General features: G+C 41.4%; 1 protein-coding gene across 2 annotated transcripts; it reads left to right on the plus strand.

The window, feature by feature from the left end:
- Positions 1-14,384: 14,384 nt before the first annotated feature.
- Positions 14,385-17,697, plus strand: GADD45A (growth arrest and DNA damage inducible alpha). 2 transcript variants are annotated; one of them, XM_028142405.2, is made up of 5 exons: positions 14,385-14,668; positions 15,184-15,285; positions 15,512-15,749; positions 15,943-15,989; positions 16,834-16,936. In XM_028142405.2, the coding sequence occupies exons 1-5, from the start codon at positions 14,625-14,627 to the stop codon at positions 16,868-16,870; spliced, it is 468 nt and encodes a 155-aa protein (XP_027998206.1). In that variant the 5' UTR covers positions 14,385-14,624; the 3' UTR covers positions 16,871-16,936. The 2 variants fall into 2 exon arrangements, with proteins under 2 accessions (XP_027998206.1, XP_008137638.1); XM_008139416.3 differs by lacking the exon at positions 15,943-15,989 and having other exon boundaries at positions 14,386-14,668; positions 16,834-17,697.
- The last annotated feature ends 429 nt before the right edge of the window (positions 17,698-18,126 follow it).

An 18,126-nucleotide genomic window follows, 5' to 3' on the forward strand; every position in this document is an offset into this window, starting at 1 on the left:
TTTATTTCTGGGCTCTCTTTTTTGTTCCACGAATCTATGGAAACACATATATTATTCATAGATATAAATGATATGGGTGAGCTTGCTTGATTCATATGTGTATTTTGCATATAGAGAACTAGTCTTCATACAAAGAATATATATGTACACTTATTGAATGCTTTTCTCATAGTAGAGATGGATTTGTGCAGACTAGCCTAATTATCTCTCCTATTGTGTCCAGTGGCATACACTTACAACTTGGTGATGCAAATTACCATTACTCAAAGATGATATGTCCTGTTGTAGTGGGCAAGTAAGGAGGGGAATAGAGATGAGAGAAACATTTCCAAAATCCGCTGTGGTGGTACCTTTAAGCTTGCCTAGAGATGCTGAGTATGCCTGAGAGTGACTTCCTGAATCTACTTCCCGACGACTCCAGACAATGGAGCCAATGAATGAGTAGGTGTGGAGGATCAATTAATAGTGAGAAACTACCATGTAGAAGATATTGAATCCACTGACATCTATATTATCCCCCAACTATAACTGAGGAAACTAAGGCTCAGAGATCTTAAGTAAATTTTCCAAGCTGACAGAGCTAGGATCCAAAATAAAGATAACTGGCAGGCAGAGAGTGCAAAGAAAATACTGAAAAGGGGCAAATAAGAAAATAACAGGGTTAATATAAAACCATAAGATGGTCCCAGCCTACCCAGGCTGAGGGCAGCCTCATTTGTCTAAGAAACTACAACTGCCTCTGTGACCCATTCTATCTCCCTAATATCCATTCCATTCCTATTAAAAGGCAAAGACTCAAGGTATGTGAGGTTTGGGGGTGGGGGGTGGGGAAAAGGCAGCCCCCTTTTTAGATCTGTAATTATCAGGAATTATTTTAGTAAGGAGGTGTTCTCAGATACCTGAAAAAAAGAAAGGGATGAGCATGCACAACAGCAAGAACAGGTGGTGGGCATAAAATTCCTTCCACCATCACCATTGTCCCCTATACCAGCCATTCCAAATCACCACCTTTGCATCTCAAGTATGCAATGGACACATTATAGGTCTGTGGTTTGGTCTCTGCCCAACAGAGGTATGGCCCTCAACATGGTCAATCCATGAGCTTGGCTTCTTTTGCATATAATATGAGAGGAAAAAAATGAAATGGTCCCACCATCAACCAATTTGCTCATGTCAGGACCTGGAGTTACTTTTGCCACTTCTACTCATGTGTTCAACAGAGCCAATCATTCGCCAAGGCTCATTTCTACTTCTGAATATGCCTTTTTAATTCTCCTGCTGGGACACTCTCCAAGATCCTCAACTCCCCCTTACTACAACAGTCTCTTGACTAGTCTTCCTGTGTCTACCCTTGCCTTCATCCAAGCCATTCTCTCTCTGTCCATCAGCCAGAAAGATATTTTAAAAACACAAAATTGATTGTCTCCTTCCCCTGCTTAAAATCCTTCAATAGCTTCCTGTTGTTCTTGGGATAAAATCCCAAGCCCATCTGACAACCAACAAGGTCCCATCTGCATCATCTGGTCTTTGACTGACTCAGCAGCCCCATCTCCTGCTTCCTTACCTCTGCTCCTTGCACTGGCCTTCTCTCACTTGCTCAGCCTCAGCAAGCTCCTTCCTCCTTCATCCCTCACTAGTGCCATTCTACCTGCCTCTAAAACACTGTTAATATCACTCTTCCTGACAAGATGCAATATAAGCTCCATGAGGTTAGGGACCATGTCTATCATTTTTAGGGACCATTGTCTACCATTCTATCTCCAGGAGTTAGCATAATCCATATCACACAGTAACAACTCAATAAATATTTGTTGAAATAGTGAATAAATTTTTGTTGATTGAGTAACTGAATGATAGTATAGACTTATTCAGTCTACAAATATTTCTTGAGTCAGTACCTCTGCCAGGTAATGTGTAAGGCATTGAAGATGGAGTGAACAAAATAAATGTAGTCCCTGACCTCTTAGAGCTTATGTTCTAGTAGACTTTACCCTTTTTCTTCTGTTTTTCTTTCCTTTCCTTTCCTTTCTTATATCCCCCCCTCTTTTTTTGTCTGTTGAAGCGAAACGAATCCAAGAGCTTATAAAATCTTATGTGACTATCTTGCTCTTCTCTGAGTTTTCTTGAGTTACATGATTTAGCTCTTAAATACCCTCTCCTAAGCTCTGTTATTTTTCTTATCTCCTCACTGCCAAGGGAAGTATTTCAACACTTTTTTGGTTCCTATCTCAGTCTACACAGAAATTTCTTTTAAAAAATGTACTATGTTTTTTTATAATATATTTATTGATTTTATTGATTTCAGAGAGGAAGGGAGAGGGAAAGAGTGATAGAAACATCAATGATGAGAGAGACTCATTGATCGGGCTGCTTCCTGCACACTCTCTACTGGGGATTGAGCCACGTCCCCAGCATGTGCCCTGACCGGGAATCAAACTGAGACCTCCTGGTTCATAGGTCTATACTCAACCACTGAGCCATGCCAGCTGAGCTGTACTATGTTTTTTAATTAAAAAGTAACTTGCTCATATATAGTGATAGAAATCAGAACAGTGGCTGCTTATGGGATGTAGGGATTGATTGAAAGGGGGTATAAGGGAGCTTTCTGGGACAATGGAAATGTTATATATCTTTGTTGGGATTATATCATTATTGGGGTTATAGCTTGATTGGACTATATGTCTTGATTGGGTTAATAAGTGTATACATTTGTCAAAATTCATCAGATTGTACACTTATGATCTGTGTCTTTCACTGAAGGTAAATTTACCTCTTAAAAATATTACTTTAAGTAGAGTCAACAATAAAAAATACCCTTTTAAAAAAGAAACATATGCTTATTATATGAAACATTATCAAATAAAAGTAAACAATAAGAAACCCAAAATGACCTGTAATGCCATTACTCAAAGAGGAACATGGTTTACACTGTGATGTGTGTCCTTCCAAATTACTTCATTTTTTAATACATAATGAAGTAATTTGGAAGGGCATACATCACAATATGTATTCATATAGAATGTAGTGCCTCCTAATTAGCTTTTTTTTTATAAGTAGTATACAAAGAGCATACATAAAATATTATTTTATTTTTTATTAAACTTACTAGTGGCCCAGTGCACAAAATTTGTGCACAGGGGTGGAGGGGTTGTCCCTCAGCCCAGCCTGCACCCTCTCCAATCTGGGACCCCTTGGGGAATGTCCGACTGCCGCAATCCGGGACCACTGGCAATCCCTCTCGCAATCTGGGACCACTGGCTCCTAACTGCTCACCTGCCTGCCTATCTGATCGCCCCTAACCACTCTGCCTGCTGGCCTGCTCGCCCCCAACTGCCCCCCCCTGTCGGCCTGCTCACCCCAACTGCCCCCCCTGCCAGCCTGATCACCCCCAACTGCCCCCCACTGCCATCTGATCGCCCCCAACTGGCCCTCTCTGCTGGCCTGCTCGCCCCCATCTGCCCTCCCCTCCTGGCCTGATTGCCCCTAACCGCCTCTCCCTCAGCCCCGCCACCATGGCTTTGTCCAGAAGGATGTCCGGAAGGTCTCCTGGTCTAATTAGCATTTTACCCTATTATTAGTATAGGTTGGGGTGACATTGGTTAATAAGGTCATATAGGTTTCAAATGTACATTTCTATGATACGTGGTCTGTATATTGCATTGTGTGCCCACCATCCAAAGTCAAATCATCTTCTGTCATGATATATTTGGCCCCTTTGCCCTTTACTGTCCCTCCACCTCTTTCCCTCTGGTAACCACTATACTGTTATCTGTGTCTATGTGTTTCAGTTTTAGATCCCACATCCGAGTGAAATATGGTTCTTGTTTTTTTCTGACTTATTTTGCTTAGCATAATATTCTCAAGTCCCATTCATGTTGTCACAAATGGCAGTATTCCATCTTTTCTTATAATTACTACATTGAAGGATTAATTTGCTAAACTAGTAAAAATCAGGATTCTAAATTTGTTTCCAATTTTTTTAGCCTAGGATAGTTCATCATCATTACATCAATAACACTTATTGAATGTAAAATGTCATCTCTATAGAGATTTCTTGACTACGAATAATCTTCAGACTGCAGCATTAAGATTGCTAAACTGAACAATCAATTGCTATCAGTAAATCTTTAAGCTGGCACCAGATTTACGGTCAGATTTAACTAAGAACATTCTAGTGACTAAGTATAATCAACATCACCTCAGAATTCATTCTTCTGTCCTCCTCAGATTATTAAGCTGTTATAAAATCCAACTTATGGCATGCTGCCCTTATATTTATTGTTTAACTTGGGAGATTCTAATTCAATACAGGGACTCATATAATTGTATGGCTAGACTGTTGTGATCAACAGCTCCATAAAATTTACCACAGCATGAGATCAGACACGCAAATCTTACATTTTTATCAGAAATTCAAACCACATTAAACTGAAGACATACTATTTGAAGTCAACGAAGCCACAGCCCACCTCTAACACTTCCTAAAAATCTATTGCTAAATCTAGTTCACCCAGAAGGCTTGCATGTGGGTAAATATTCGAGTGGGTCCTTTGTTAAGTTTCCTGATGGTAGTGCATAGATTCAGACAGAAGGAGAATTATTTGAAACTACCCAGAAAATTAGAAAAGTAAGGACCAGAAGCAAAGATCTGTGAGAAAAAGGAGTGTCTTCAGCTTTACACTTTTGGCAAGTGATAAAAGGCAGCTTTAGTGACAGCAGCCAGATGGAGATCAAATGACAACTGTGAGTTCATAATGGTCTCCAGCATTCTGGCAAGCACCAGGGGCAGGAGGGGAAGTGGGAGGGGTCAGCTTTACTGGTACTACAAGCCAATCTGGTGCACATCAGCGTTATCTGACGTCAGCTAAAACCAGTTCTGAGGCATTGCATCGGGACCAGCTGCTAGATACTGAACGCACCCTGGCCGCCTCTGTGCACTCCCGGAGCGCCCGCCCATTACATTTATAGGACCCTGCCAGTTAATTTATGTTCCCTACAGCAGGGAGGGTCCAGATGTTGAGGCTGCAGTTGCTGATTTGAAAGGACTTCACAAATACAGGAAGCTCTCAGAGGATAAAAGAAATGTAAGGCCATTCTACAGTTTGAGAAACCCATTGTTCTGTATTACACACACACACACACACACACACACACACACACACACACACACACACACACACCAAGCCCTTTCTTTAGCACGCAGAAGTACATCATTCAGGCTATCAAAACAGTATAAAGATCTAAAGTGCACAAACGGGGCAATCTGGGTAGTTAGAGAGGAAACACTTCTTCAGTGGCTATACTAAAATTCCGTGGAATTTTTTTTTACAGCATTAGTCAGGGACAGGGAAGTCTTGCACTTTTACCATCAGCAATGGAAAATTTAGAGAAAATGGAAATACAATATCTTACTTAGATGAAGAAATTTAAAGCAAGGAAAATTAGAGTGGGAATTGGAAAATGGGCGCCATATAATTGACATTTATGGCATTCCATGTGTCATGCACTGTAAGTGCTGTGCGCATATTATCTCATGTAATCGTTATAATAAACTTATGAGACAGGTACTATCATTACTCAGGAAAGAGACAAAAGAGGTTAGGCAACTTGCCCAAGCCTGACTGCACAGAGTCTGCATTCTGGATGCTCTGCTCAGATGCTGGGTGAATTACAGCTGTTCCAGAAGAAGGTAACCCATGGCTAAGAAGGTGAGATCTGGAGTCTCACAGATGTGCCTTTGCATCGTGGCTCTGCCACTTAAAGAGGGGTCTTTTGAGCTAGTAACAGCTTAACCTTTCCAATAGGCCAGAACTTCCTCACCAGGATAATGCAGATGACAGTACTGACCTCAAAGATGGCTGTAAGTCAAGTGATGCCTTATAAATAAGAACGTATCATGGTGCCAAGCATATGATAAGCACTTAACAAATGTGCTGTTTTTATAAATAAATCACAAGTCTAGTTAGAAATCTTCTGAAACATCTCTGGAAACCAACTCCCTGTTGCTGACAGATTTGAGGAGAAATTCTTTTAAAGGGGTGCACACAGGTTGAAATTTTGATATATCAGATTCTTGGAAACTATGCTAGTGTTTTAGGTTAAAAGGCAGTTATTTTTACGAATAAAAATTAAAAAAAGAGTGAGGGGAAATGTCCATGTCATGGTTGATAAGAAGTAACCTGAGAAAAAAGCAAACTGCAGTTTTGCCAAAGCCCCACATTGAAGGGCTCCTCACAGCTCTAACCAAATAAGTTGGGATTTACATTGTGGTTCAATTTAAGGTGAGAATAGCTTCAGGATCACAGATGGACTTGTTTATGAGAAAGACAAACCCAAACTTATAAAAGGAGTAGAGGGTCCAGTTGCCAGGGATAATGAGAGACACACCAAATTAACCAAACTTAATTCAGATGGTCATTAAACAATGACCCCACCTGGCTTTCAGTCGTTTTACCATCTGTTGTAGCTGTTTCTTCTCAGAGGGGAGAGTTCCCACTAGCTCCCAGGTGCGACCTGTTTATTAAGACGCAGTGCCAAATCATACTCCATAGAGTTTGCTAACCAGGCAATATCTTAAGGTTAATAAGGCAAGTTGTAACATAATCTCAACCTAAAAAGTAGATTGAAATTTTTGGAAATCGGTATCACAGCAGAAGAATATGAATGTCTTTTTAATGCTTTAGGCAAATTATCTGGTGATTAAAATTTTAAGGCCCAGAAAAATAACTTTTTTGTGTGATAAAATAAGCTATTAGAAGTACTTCAGTGGCTGCTGAAAATTATGGAATAATTATTAGAATAAAATTTTAAGCAAAAAGTGCTAGAGCTAGAAGAGTCTTATAGAATAAGCTTTTCAATTTCTGATTGGGACCAATGTGTGTCTAAAACCATGGGTTGAGTTGGGAGGGGGCTGAGAGAAGGCCTAAATCTACAGACCGCTATCCCTCAGCCCCACTCCCATCTGGCTGCTTCAGCCAGAACACTTTTGCTTTTATCTTTCTCAATGTGGGGATTATGCCTGCTATTTCTTTTGGGGGAAAAGGAGTGCTCTTCCAAAAAAATTTAAAAATATTTGACAAATGGGGAAACTGAGGAAAGAGGGTAGTACTGCCAAAGAGTATGCATCAGTCCAGCCCCATTCTTGGAAGAACACCAAATTGTATTTATCATGTTGGCTGTACATGCAAAGTAGCCCCACAGATCTTTATTTTACATCATTTCCATACTTCTTTAAAAGACAAACATGAAATATAAACAGTCAAATGCATCTATAAACAGGCCTTCTTGTATTTGGTGGTGAAGCTTTCTTAAACTAAGGATGGATGGCTTGACAAGGGTGATGTTCCAGCTGAAAAAGCAAAATCCCTGACGCATTTCTGCTTAGTGGCCAGCGATACTAATGTGCCCTCCCCCGACTATATCTTTAGGGGCTGAGCTAGAACATATGGCAAAAATCCTTACAGGTCAACAACCAAATGTTAAATGCAATCCATCACTTTGCCACAAACTGATATGGTCCATGGAGCACAGGAGTAAAGTGTTCATAATGGACAACCAGATAACAGTCTGCTCACTGCATTCTTTGGTTACTAAAAATGAGGCTACTTCGGACCTTTACAATGTAAAGTCAAACAGTAGCCAGACAGAGTATTGCTGGACCACCTCTAAGACCAGCCATCCAGAAATGGGCGCTTCAAAAGACTGCGTCCTAGACCTTCTTTAAAAGATCACACTCGTATAGGACTTAATCATAAATTATCCTGCTTTTTATACTCAATATCTTCCAGACTTTGAGACTGACATTTCATGGCCAAAGTAAAGGAGGACCAAAGGGAAATAAGAATGAATATTATTCACAGAACAGACCTTACATTCAATTTCAAAGTGTGAGCTCTACTGGCAGAAATTTCCAGTGAATAGAAATTAAATGCTTACAAGCGTGGAAGCCAGAGTAAGAGATAAAAGTTCAAATAGTAGTAAAGAATGCTCTTATTTTCCTTTACCCCTTATCTCTTTTGTTTGCAGTCTCCTAAATATTTCTCAATTTCTTTAATCTCATCTCCATTTGTGTTTCTTGACATTTGCTTCTATAACAAAACACCCCTCTCTGCTCTTTTAAACCCTCCACTTCAAAACTCACCTTCATAAAACCTTTCAAGGATGTTTTCCTCATCATTATAATCTCTTATGCTACATTGGAAGAGCAAGCCTGAAGCTTGGCAATTAAGCACCTTTTAATCTAATGGGTTTTATGTGTATACACTACAAACTGGTTGAGGTCACAAATCCTTAGTTTATAAAATGGGCCAGTTCCTGAAAATAATATTTTAAAAATCATTGGGGGTGGGGGTAGAGAAAGTCTGAAGAAAAATTTAAAATGCAGATAAGGGTGCACAAACATCTGTAATTAAAAATAACACAAACAACAAAAGTAGGATTCAATCAGGACATCTTCCTTTCTAATACATAAAAGACCAGAAGCTTTATGTTTTAATTCATTAATTACATCTTGAAATCTGTATAACTTATTCATTCAACAATATTTGATTTAATAAATATTTACTGAGGATCCACTCTGTGCAAGGCACAATTCTAACCATTTGGGGTCAACCAGTAAACAAAACAAACACTACTCCGTTAAACTTATACTTGGGGGAATAGAGTGGGCAGGAGAAGGGAGCCAGATAATAGACAATATATAGAAGTAAAATGTGTTAGAAAGTAATCAATGATATAATTTTTTTGAGAGAGAGAACAGGGTTTAGGGGATAAGGAATGCCAAGAATAGAGGCATTGCAATTTAAGAAGAGTGGGCAGGGTAGGCCTCATTGAGAAGGGAACTTGAAGGGAATGAGCAATGTGGTTATTAAGAAAAAGAATAATCTGGACATATAGTCAGTACAGAGGCCCTAAGATAAAAGGAAGGCCAATGTGGCTACAGAGGAATGAGCATGGGGCATAGTAGTAAAAGACAAGATTGCAGTAGGATCAATATTTTTTAATAACACATTTTTAAGATATGATTCATATTTTATACAATTCACCCTGCACATACTGTTCAGTTGCTTTTAATACATTAATAAGTATTGTGCATTATCATCACCATCCATATTAGGATCTTTTCATCATGGTCAAGAGATTTTTGTGGTGTCTTTTAAGCCATAGTAAGAACTTTGGCTTTTACACTAAGTAAAAAAAGTGATCTCTTCTTATATATTAGAGAGAAAAGGTATTTTGATTGAATCCCACTTTTGTTGGCTGCATTTTTTGGTAAGTTTGGTAAATTTGGGTCAGAGAATGGACTGTGATTTGACTTGCTATTCATAGTCATTTTGGCTGCTGAAGGTAAGGAGAGAAATGGCAGAAGCAAAGAGAGAGAAACCAGTTGTTGCAGTTACTCAGGGGGAGATGATGATGGTGGTGGTGGCAGCCCTGAGAAATGGTTGAATTATTTTGCATTTTGAAGTAAAGTGATAGGATTTGCTGATGGAATGGATGTGGGTTGTGAAGGAAAGAAGCAAAGGAAGACACCATGGTTTGGGGACTGAGCAATGGGAAGAATGGGGTTGCCATCGACCGACAGGAGGACAGTAAGGAGGTCAACTTTTGTCATTTCAAATTTGAGATGTTTATTGTATATTGAAACAGAGAAGATGACTAAGCCTCAGCTTCAGAAGAGATGACTGACCAGATTAGAAATATATTTGGGAGTCATCAGCATATAAAAAAATATGTAAGGCATGAGACTGGATGAGGTCACCTAGAGAGTGAGTGTAGATAGAAAAGAAACCCAAGGACTGAGCTGCTGAAAGTTAGGAAAAAGAAAACTTTGTAATACAAAAGTAAAAAGAATCAAGTCTGCAGTTCCAGAGACAGAAACTTGAAAAACCTAATCAAGGTGCCAGAACAAACTACCAACTACCAACTCAGATTACCTACCTTCTTCACCCGTGATTACCCCACCGAGTAGAGACATTCACAGAAAGAACTACGTAGAAGGCTTCTGACACACATTGAACTCAGGGGGTGGAGGGGCGGAATGGGAAGAGGAGGTCTTTGAAAAATGTCCTAGTGAGTCTCTTGGACACATCCACTGGCTGGCCCCTGAATAACTGGTGAAATGTGAGCAGCTGATGGAAACACAGGTGGCTAGCCTAAAGCTCAATGCAACACCATGACTCCACTGCTATGAATATTAATAGCTGAAGAAAATTTCCGTAGAGTAAGGTTTTATTGAACACACAACAAAATGGTATTAAGGGGACTATTTTAGGTTTTGGATGTTCAGGAAAAAAAAAAATCACCACAAATTTAGTGGTTTAAAACAACAGTAAGCCCTGGCAGGGTGTGGATTCAGTAGGTTGGGTGTCGTCCTTTGCACTGAAAGGTTGCTGGTTCAATTTCTGATCAGGGCACATGCCTGGGTTGTGGGCTTAGTAGGGGGTATGTCGGAGGCAGCTGATTGATGTTACCCTCTCACATCGAAGTTTCTCTCTCTCTCTCTCTCTAAAAATCATTTATATATATATATATATTATAAATATATATATATATATATATTAAAACAACACTCATTTATTATCTCACAGTTTCTGCAGGTCAGAAGTCCAGGCTTAGCTGGGTTCTCTTCTCAGGGCTTCACAAGGCTAAAATCAATGTTGCCCAGGCTCATCTGAAGGCTTGACTTGGGAAGGAACTTTTTCTAAATTCCCTTGTGTTGTTACAAAATTAATTCCTTGCAGCTGTAGAATTACTTGAAGTTTGCTTCTTGAAAGCCACCAATGGAGAGAAAGAGTCTCTGATGCCTGTAGTCTCTTTTCAGAGAAGGCCTAGGCTTTTTTCTAAAGGGTTCACCTGATTAGGTCAGACCCACCTAGCATAATCCACTTCTGGACTGACTCAAAGTCAATTGATTAGGGACCTTAATTACATCTGCAAAATCTTTTAACCTTTGCCATTGAATGTGATAGCCCAACATCATTTGCATATTCTCTTAGATGTAGGCATGGGTTCTGCCCATACTCAAGGGAAAAAGATTATGAAGAGTTTAATACCAGTTGTTAAATTCTAAGATGACCTCAATTCTAAGATCATTGAGGTCATCTTAGAATTTGCCTACCCCAGTATGGTCCAAGAAACTAAACATTTATGTTAAATTCAAATAGAAGTATTGATCCTAAGAAATGACACATTTTTAAGTGATGGTAAATTTTGTCTGAATAATCTTCTCTGGGGAAAAGAAAAAAAAAAAAGAAGGAAATTCAGAGCTGGCCTTTAGAAAATAACTTTACCAGACACACACACACACACACACACACACACACACACACACACACACAATACATCAGGAACCTTATGGTTTTTAACAATAAAATACAATATAATACAGTAGGTGTAGATGAATCTGTCATAGTCTCATTTCCTTGCATGTGAACAATGGTCTAATATTGAAATAATAAACATAAAATTTATTTCAGATGTTAAAAAATTGACTAATTTTTGAAAGAGAGAAAAGTTGCCATTTAATACTATACAATACATAAGAATATATGCATGCTAAAAGTGAAGAAAATATTCAAAGTGAGTAGCAGTGCTAAAATAGTTTAACAATCTTGAGTACATATTTCCATCTCACTTCCAATAACTTTTTGGCATCCTTACAAATATCCTTAGAAGGTCATTCAAGTCCTGCACACTTGAAGTTCCTAGGAGCTACCTGGGTAGTTTTAAAAATAATTTCACACTTTAGAGTTATTTTATATGTGTATATAAAATACTGACCTAGGGAAGTTCCTCTGATTTATCATTGGATACCAACTGCCCCTAGGTCTAATAAGCATTTATGAAATGATCATCTCTGATCATCCTAATGTGTAATGCAGTATAACTGTAGCTAAATGCAGCTTCTACTCCCAGCCATGAGGACCAACTTTACAGATAATCACTGATGAAACATTCTAGGTAGACTCAGCAATGAGGCAAAATGATGTAAGCTATCTGAGTCAGAAAGTATGACAAGTGAATATTTGTGACTACTGGAAGACTAGGCTTATCTCACAGAGAACAACTCTTGGAACAAATCATGTTCACATGAACCCAAAGATAACATGCAGTATACTTTTTGAATGCAAGACTAGGCCTATATTAGAAGTAACCATTTTATGCCACATGTTCACTGCATATTATTTTACTTGAGTGGAGCATTATTAGAGCTGTGGTTCATTTGAATTGCCATAAACAGTATGTGGGGTTTTACTCTCCTACAGTTTCTGTTCAGATGACTAATTCATGGGACTTTCAGCATAGCTAGCTGATGACATTGCATACTATTCTGTCCCAAAATCCAGTTCAAGCATCGACATACCAATCAGATGATAAACTCTTTAAAGGCAGAGGGCCAGGAATTGCACAGTTCTTGGTATATAGGAAGACATCAAAGGTTTTTCAGACTTAAGTTAAATGTGAAATATATTAGAATTCATGCAATACACAGGAAGGCAGAATTCTGAGATCTTGTTGAACTCTCAGATACTATTCAACTCCATAAACATTGACTGTGCTTCTACTAAATGCAGAAATTGTGCTAGGTGCTGAGAACATCCAGTTGATAAAGTCACAGTCCCTGCTACCAAGAAACTCACAGATTTCCTCATTCTTTGTCAGCTTGCTGTGATCACATTTTCTTCCAAAGAACCTCAAAGAAATGCCTTGTGGATAGAACCTTGGAGTTCCACAGAACACAATTCAATAATCTCCAAATAATGACTCAGGCCAGATTGTGTAATGCAGGTTTTGTTTGCAAAACTGAAAGCGCTCAGCACTTACCTAAATTTCAAGTTTAAATAATTTTTAAACAAAGACATTGCGTGTTAGGATACACACGTGTGGTATAGATATGAAATACACAAGCACACTTGGATAAAATTATGAATTAGCCACTACCATTCCTTTACTCAAGCATTGTCCCTTGCAGTTAGTGATTTAAGTACAAAATAACAGCTCAAATAAATGAGCCAGAAAACTGACTTATCACTTTTCTTTTCCACTAAATTAAGACCAAGAGACCTGGAGAATATTTTGTTTAGAATGATACAAAAACTCCCATTTACCTTTGCAAAAAATGATTTCTGTGACCTTTGACTATAGAATAGCCTTAGTAATGCAAGCACTGTTTTGAAAGGAAACATAGGAGGGCATTTTCACCACTTTTGGTGATTTCAGTAAGTTTAAAACATGTCTTTTCATTTATTGCATCAACTCATAAAACCAAGGAAAGAACCTTCAACCTATTCAGTGAAAGTCTGTACATTAAAGTTTGCTTTTCGAAAATATGCCACTACTGCTTACTTGCCACCCACAGGTTGCCATTATCTCAAAGGTGAAATTTTAGCATATGACTAAAAGGTCCTATAGCTGCAGCTTCATGATTCAGCACCTAACATCAATAATTCAGAGTGAGATCACAGGCTCACTGTGGAAGGTAGTGACATACTTGCCTTATGAAAGAAAGCTTAGGGCATAGTGAGAGCATTTTGAATTTTGTGGGTGTCTAACATTTGTCTCTTAGCTAGTGGGGGTGTAGAAGGATCCAACCTTGGGAAAGTCTCTCTGAGAGAGGTGAATTTGGGTTGTAAGGCTAGGATACACACGTGTGGTAACCAACTCCCTCCTGAGCATGGTTTTCCAGAGTTACCCTAGGCAGGTGGGAAGCCCTTCTGCTTTTTGTGGAAAAGATTCCAACTTGGTTCCCTGCCACCACCAAACACAAATGTGTTGATTTTTCTTTTTTGAGCTCCCAACCCTTGCAACCTTCCAAAAATAAATCAAACCAGCCATCAGGGCACCAAAATAATACTACTAGTAGTAAGCAGCTTTGCCTAGGCTTTCATAAACAACACTTCTGAGGTAAACTTTGCCCCAGAGGTCTGGACACATCTTTTTATGTAACCTGCTTACTAATAATTACTAGACTTGGGTGCATTAACCCTGAAAATAGATTTTAATAGCAACCCCTAAAAACAAAAGACATGAAACTACAATAAAAAAAAAAAAATGTGCACCAACTAGAAAAACACTTGGCAGCCTGCTCCAGCCCAAGCTGAAGACAACAACCCGTCCCCACTCCCCTCCAAGGCAAAGAACTCCTGTCCTGCAAACCCGGCCAAAGGGATGTGTCAGCTCAAGGCCCCGCCCTCCGCACCCCAGCCCCGCCCCCGCACCCCGGGCTAGCTTCCGCGCAGCTCCTCCCCCTTCCGCTCCTCAGCCTTGTTCCAGGAGCTGGGGTCAAATTGTCTCCAATGCTGATTTGCATAGCCCAATGGCTGCGCGTATGCAAATGAGGCGGGAGGTGGTTGGCTGGGGGTTGGCAGGATAACTCCTGTACGCGGGGGCCTTTGTCCTTCAGTGGCTGTGAGGCAGCTGAGGTGTAGGTTGCGCGGCTCCTGGTGGGGCTGAGAGTGGAGCCCGGAGGTGACGGGCGACCGATCCCGGCGGGAGGGGCGGACTGCGCGGTGGCGGCGGGCGCTGGAGGAGCCTGTGAGGGAGTACCGAGCCGGCGCCCGCGCGCCCTAGGGTGCAAGAGCTGCCCCGCCGCTCTCTCTCTGTGGGGGACCTGCAGTTGCAATATGACTTTGGAGGAATTCTCTGCTGGAGAGCCAAAGACCGAAAGGTAAGGCGGCCGGAGCCTCTCCCGGAACTCTGGCCCGCTGTGCACCCCAGTGCTGCCGGGCTGTGGGAGGCTTGCGGTGGAGTGAGCGTGCAAAAGTTTGCAGAGGGTACCTCTCATCTTTCTTCCTCGGGGGGCAGGGGGGACCCTCCCAGGGGTGCCCGCGGACGAAAAGAGCGTGCCCCCCAGCCCGGCTGAGCCCTTCCGAGCCCTTGCAAAGGGTAGAAGGACCCTCCTTGCCGGTGCGGCTTGTGCAGCTGGCATCCTCTGTCAGCGCCCGGCGCCAGGGACTGGCAGCGCCCTCGGGGGAGGGTGGCGGGTGGCACTCTTGGGGCTTCTCCCGGGACTCCCAGCTTCTAGGGGTCATGAATGGTGAAGGGGGGTCGGGAGTTTGCAGAAAGCTGAGATGCGCAGTGGCTCATGCACTCGGGAGGGAGGGTCGCGGTGCAAGGGGAGCGGGCGGCCACAGCTCCGAGGGACGGGGACTGACGGGACCCCTTTCTCTGGCCGGCGTGCAGGATGGATAATGTGGGGGATGCCCTGGAGGAAGTGCTGAGCAAAGCCCTGAGTCAGCGCACCATCACGGTCGGGGTGTACGAGGCGGCTAAGCTGCTCAATGTGTAAGTGGGGCCCTCGCGCGTCTCTCCTGGCACCCCCTCCCACCCCGACCCCGGGAGGTCGCCCGCGCGGGCCGCTCCTCGCCCTGCAGCGTCGCTTCCTGCTGTTTTTCAACCTGCGGGTGGGTGTCTGCCCCAGGGGGAGCGAGCGGATCGGGGCGGGTGTTGCGGGCACCCACCAGGGCTGGTGGTGCCTCTGCGCTCACCTGCCCGCCCCCGCTGCCCGCAGCGACCCGGACAACGTGGTGCTTTGCCTGCTGGCCGCCGACGAGGACGACGACAGGGATGTGGCCCTGCAGATCCACTTCACCCTAATCCAGGCGTTCTGCTGCGAGAACGACATCAACATCCTGCGCGTCAGCAACCCGGGCCGCCTGGCCAAGCTCCTGCTGCTGGAGACCGACGCCAGCCCGGGGGCCAGCGAGGGCGCCGAGCAGCCCCCGGACCTGCACTGCGTGCTCGTGACGGTGAGGGAGAAGGGGTCTCCGTGCCGATCGGGGTTAGCGTCCTGGAACTAAGGGCGCCGGGCCTGAGAGTTGCCAGACTGCAGAGTGGAATGGGTGGGGGTCAAGAGCTTGGCTGCCTTTTGCCCCATTAGCGTGTGGCTGGACTTTCAGCCGAGATGTGCCAGTTTCATCATCGGGGTTTTCTCTGGTACAGAACATGTCTAAGCACGTTGGAGGCTGCCAGCAGCGGAAGAGATCCTTGTGAGTCAGCACTGTCAGCCCAGCTACTCCCTACCTACATCTGCACTACCTCCCGTGACTAATTCCTTTAGCAGGGCAGATTAGATAAAGCCAAATAAATTCCTGGCTCACTCTCATTAAGGAGTCAGCTTCATTCTCTGCCAGTCAAAGCTAAAAATAGAAAATGGTGTAGGAGACAGACCTAATTAATTCCCTAGAAATGCATGAAGAGGATAGTGGAAATTTTTTTCTTTGCAATCTTGCATTTTTTTTTTTAATGGAGCTTTTTTGTTTTGTTTTCCTGATTAAAAAAAAAACCTTTCGTAGGTAGATAACTTGTGGTTGCAGAGGTCTGTGTGATAGCTTTGCCTCCTACATTTTACTACTTTTTGGCTGCCTAATTTTGCTACTGAAAAATGCTACTCTGTCTTTTGGGAGGATAACAGGTGGCAGTTCTAGTGAACTGCTCTGCAAGTCTCATCTCACTGTGAGCACAGCATGGAAATATTTCTCAGTTGTTTCATTCAGGTCTCTGCCGCGGTACAAGTTTGGTTAAGACAGACCTGCGAATGATACTGGCGTGCAAAACTGAATAAATATTGTCATGCAAACATATGCATATGGCTCTGTGGAATTGCATTAATTCAAACTTTGCAGAGTATAGTTTAGTACACGAGTACCCTTAGTGGTTTTGCAGGGAACCCAACGACTTGGAAGAAATTTTATTTTTTATGGTTGTAGCTGGTCTTCATGTCACACAGCCAAAGTATAGAATGTTCACGTGTCTTCCCCTCAACAGTAGTGTAATTATTAGCAAATGCTGATTTTTTTAATAGTAAACTTATTTTTCTAAATTTGTTCCTAGAATCCACATTCATCGCAGTGGAAGGATCCCGCCTTAAGTCAACTTATTTGCTTTTGCCGGGAAAGTCGCTACATGGATCAGTGGGTTCCAGTAATTAATCTTCCTGAACGGTGATGGCATCTGAATGAAAATAACTGAACCAAATTGCACTGGAGTTTTGAAATACCTTTGTAGTTACTCAAGCAGTTACTCCCTACACTGATGCAAGGATTACAGAAACTGATGTCAAGGGGCTGAGTTCAACTACATGCTCTGGGGGCCCAGAGTTAGATGACTTTGCAGATGGAAAGAGGTGGAAATGAAGAAGGAAACTGTGTTGAAACAGAAATACAAGTCAAAAGGAACAAAAATTACAAAGAACCACGCAGGAAGGAAAACAAACTATGTATTAATTTAGGATGGTTGAGTTACATTTAATTAAACCAAATATGTTTTGTTAAAGTTTAAATGTGCAGCAGTTATTTGGGTATTTTGGGTTTATATGCCCGCAAGTAAAAGAAAAGCAGAAAGGGTTAATCATATTTTAAAACCATATTTTATTGTATTTTGATGAGATGTTAAATTCTCAAAGTTTTATTATAAATTGTACTAAGTTATTTTGACATGAAAGGTTATTTATGCTATAAAATTTTTGAAACAATGCCTACAATAAACTGGTATGGAATAATTGCATTATTCCTTAATGTGTGCTTTTGTTTCTTTTAACTTGGACTTTATTTTTAAAAAGCTTTTTAATATGAAAAAAATTAAAATTTCTGAAATCATATGTATAATATGTGTGTGTCTATACTGTATATAGATATATATCTCTGTGTATATATGCATGTATATGTTTTTTTCTACTTTTTAAACATTTGTGCTGGACATGGGAGCATACTTTTATTTTTTATTCTTTATTTAACAGACATTTTTCTGATGCCCTACTCTACACTATGCACAAAGTCAGAAAATGAAGGTGATTTAAGAGGAGTTGGGTTTGCAGTTAGGAAAAAGGAGTATTAAAGCTTGATCAAAGATTTAAGTGCTACAATTAGATTATATGCAAAATGCTAAGGATTCAAAGAGAGGAGTGTGACTAAAGTTACCTGCAAGACAAGTGAAGTTTTTACTGGAGAAAGAGCATTTTATGTGGATCTTAACACATGAATTTTATTTCCCCAGCTAGAGAGGGGGAAAGGATATAGCTGGCAATGGCGCTAGTTTGTGCAAATGTGTGGAGGCCTGAAAGGCCAAAACCTGTTCCAGGAACAAAGGATGATTCTGTGAGTGCCTCTGGTGTAGAAAGATAGGGAG

This window comes from Eptesicus fuscus, chromosome 9, assembly GCF_027574615.1.
Source record: "Eptesicus fuscus isolate TK198812 chromosome 9, DD_ASM_mEF_20220401, whole genome shotgun sequence".
Classification (NCBI taxonomy): Eukaryota; Metazoa; Chordata; class Mammalia; order Chiroptera; family Vespertilionidae; genus Eptesicus; species Eptesicus fuscus.